Consider the following 3,636-nt stretch of genomic DNA (forward strand, 5'->3'; position numbering starts at 1 on the left):
AGGCCAGGCTGAGGGAACCCCCCCCCCCGAGTGCCCAAATTTTTGTCCACCGGACCTCTAGTTATAAATAAAATAACAAGAAACTAAACTCATAACTTATTAAAAACAACTTGGAAAAGAAAAGAGGATGGGGCAATAGTAAGATAGACAGTGTTGATTCAAATATCATTTAGTTCCAGACTTTTAAAGAACTACACGTGTCTGTGGATAATGCCAAGGCTCATCCTTAGGGCAGGGCAATGCTCAAGGTCAATTCTTTATGGCTACCATCCCTTCACAGTTTCCTAACCTCCAATTTATTTCAGCTAAAATATAGAATAATTGATTTAAAAAAAAAAAACACACAATTTCACCAAAACATTGAAGAACTGTCCTGAGGGATAGATATCTGAAATTACACCTGATCATCGTTTGCTGAATTTCTCTTTCAGAATACCTCTAGTGGTGTTTCTGTAGAAATTCCTCAACAATTTACCATTTCTTTCCTAAACTTTCTCCTCCCTCAACTAACTTCACTTTATGTATAAAAGCATATCAACCCTTATCATAGATTTATCTTGAAAATTATGAAAATGTAAGTGCAAAGTTTTAAAGACAAGGTATTCTGAAGCTGACATTGATGAAAGATTATAGGGTCAAGACGGCCAGCAATACATATTCATGTCTATCTTGCATATTTTTATTATGCAATTTGTATCATGTCATTTTGTATTTCAACTAGGAATTAGAGCCTAATGTTATGACAGTCATTTGTTCTTTTATAGGTTTAAAAGCAACTATTATCTTAGCAATATCCAAATAAGGTTTCTGAGTGAACTGCTTAGCTTATATTTACCTTTCCATTTCTAGCTTCTGCTAAAATGTTACTGATTCATAAAAAAATTTTGTCAAATACAAAGTAATCATTTAATTCTAGTAATGGTTCAAAACTTTTATATACTACTAACACTCTAATCTTTGCAAAGAGAGAATAATATATTCTCTATGTCAAAGATCAGTATGAGGATGGATTGTTTGGCTGGTCTGTAATACACTGAAGCAACTCAGGGCTGGTAAATTCGGTTGCCAAATGGGATCACCTGGGAAACTTTAAAAAGCACGGAGAGCTGGGACCCAGATTCTTCTTGCTATGAGGTGTGGCTTGGCATGGGAGACTTTAAAAGGTCCACAGTTGACTATACTATGCAGCCAAGGCTGAGAACCACCACTGTAAGCCCTTGATGTTCAACAAGAAGTCTGAGGACTAGCATCAGCTTTTACCTGGGAGCCTGTTGGAAAAGCATAAGCCTGACTGTGCCCCAGACCTACTGAGTCAGATCCACATTTTCAGGGGCTCTGATGTAACCCATTCAGAATTCCTTTTCTATTAAAATAAGGTACCAGGCTAATCCATCCATTCCAACTCTAAAATTCTTTTTTTTTATATCCTCACCTGAGGATATTTTTTTTCCATAGGTTCTAGAGAGATTGGGAGGGAGGGAGGGAGGGGAAGAGAGAGAAACATCAATGTGAGAGAGACACATCAATTGGTTGCTTCCCACAGGACACCCCACCAGGGGCAGGGAACTTTGAAATTGAGGTCTGTGCCCTTGACTGGGAATTGAACCCATAACCCTTGGGTCCATGGGCCAGTGCTGCAATCACTGAGCCAAATCAGCCAAGGCCCAACTCTAAAATTCTTATTCCACAACCTAAACAATACACTGAGAAGCACTTTTAAGTTTATCTAGAATTCTTTACCAATAAAAATGAAAGACTACAACCATTCTATCCTCTTCAACCCTACAATTCTCATTCCACAAACCTAAATAAATAAAGTGCTGAGGGAATTCATAAAAATGGTGTCATAACTCCATCTTCTATTTCCTTTCTTCCTCACTAAAATCCTATCCATCACTTAAGACATAAGTAAAATAACACCTCCTTTATGAAGCAAGTCCTGAACAATAAGGAATATTTTCTCTAAAATTCTATTGTCAATATCATGAGTTCCACAAAGTTTAGCACATTACTTCTTTCTAACATACGTATATTATCTCATTTCTTCAATTAAATTATGTGCTTTAAATGAGGAATTATGTCATGTTCCTTTTCCATCCTAATCTAATGTCAAAACTTTCTAAGTCAAGTATATATTTTTAAAATATATGCATTGCTGCCCCAAAGCCTGCCAGCCTGAAGACAAAAATGCTTGGAGTAGACAGGGACCCGACAGAAAAAAATCCTCTGCTCATTAGTCCTTAATATGCCTATAGTAGAACTTGCATATTCTTTAGCTCCACTCCTGTTTTACGCAACATTCCATCTCTATCACAGTGTTTGGCACATACTGGCATATAAGTGAACTGTAAAAAGCATGTCAACAAACAATGCAGGAACAATTTTGAATATATTCAAAACTACTGAGCTCATATCATTTAGAAGTGTGTGTTCTGGTAGTACATCCTAAATATACTTTTCTTGATTCATATATATATATATATATATATACACACACACACTGGTGATTGAGCCACAACCCGGGCTTGTGCCCTGACTGGAATCAAACCGTGGAATCGAACTATGACCTCCAGGTTCATAGGTTGACACTCAACCACTGAGCCACACCAGCCAGGCAAAATAAAATTTATTTCTGACAGTTGTTTTAATGAATGCACCAAAATTTATTTAATTAATTATCTATCTTGTGAAGATTAAGTTACTTCCATTTTTTTGTAATTATATACAATGTTATAATTGTTGATGATCAGTCTCTATCGTAAGTGTACTTTTCTAAATATTTCCTTAGCATAAAAATCTAAGAAGTAGGTTTACTGTGTTTTTTGTTTTTTAATGCACATTTTAGGGCCTGTGATAAAAAAAAAAATTACCCAATTGACCTTCAGAAGTTTGTAATAGTGTGCTCTCTCACAAAGTGATGGGAATTTTCTAAAATATCTGATCAGCAATTCAACTATATTCTTAGCTATAAAATTTACTACCAACTGACATACACTGAAGTATGACCTTAAAGAATAACTGATGCAATTGTGAAGTACTCACATTCTTTTTGAGGGTAGATTTCAGTTTGAAGAGATTGGAACTTATAGTATGGTATCTCTTGTTTGAATACGGATGTGAGAATATCATCAAGTTCTTCCATGTCATTCTGTTTTCAAATGAAAAGGACATTTAATTCAGTTATTCACATAGAAACTCATCTTAGTGCGATATAATAGTAAATTATTAGTTGGAGTAAATACCGGGTAATCTACACTAATAAAAGAGAAACATGGTAATTGGCGTACGACCGCTACCCTTTTCATTGGCTAATCAGTGAGTATATGCAAATTAACTGTCAGCCAAGATGGCGGCCGGCAGCCAGGCACTGAAGCGAGCACGAGGCTTGCTTGCTGCAGACTCCAACGTTCCCCGCCTCACTTGCCAGCCTCTCAGTTGCAACTCTAAGCAACTATATACTATGTTGCAAATAAGAAGCTAAACAAAACCCCAGAAAAGGGCTTCCATTCAGCCGGGCTCGGACCGCAACATTGTATCTATGTTTTCAGCAGCAAGGCCTCAGAGCTAAAGCTGGCCCAGAAAAAAAAAAAAAAAAGAGAAGAAAACAAGGAGCGGTTGGAAGCTTCAGTCACTCGC

General features: G+C 36.7%; 1 protein-coding gene across 1 annotated transcript in view; it reads right to left on the reverse strand.

The window, feature by feature from the left end:
- Positions 1-3,636, reverse strand: part of BANK1 (B-cell scaffold protein with ankyrin repeats 1) — a 273,465-nt gene that overhangs the window by 189,709 nt on the left and 80,120 nt on the right. Inside the window, exon 6 of the mRNA XM_005862305.2 lies at positions 3,043-3,148. Coding sequence (XP_005862367.1) covers positions 3,043-3,148 — 106 coding nt within the window. The remainder of the gene's footprint in view (positions 1-3,042; positions 3,149-3,636) is intronic.

The sequence above is a fragment of the Myotis brandtii genome, unplaced genomic scaffold (assembly GCF_000412655.1).
Source record: "Myotis brandtii unplaced genomic scaffold, ASM41265v1 scaffold163, whole genome shotgun sequence".
NCBI classification, from domain to species: Eukaryota; Metazoa; Chordata; class Mammalia; order Chiroptera; family Vespertilionidae; genus Myotis; species Myotis brandtii.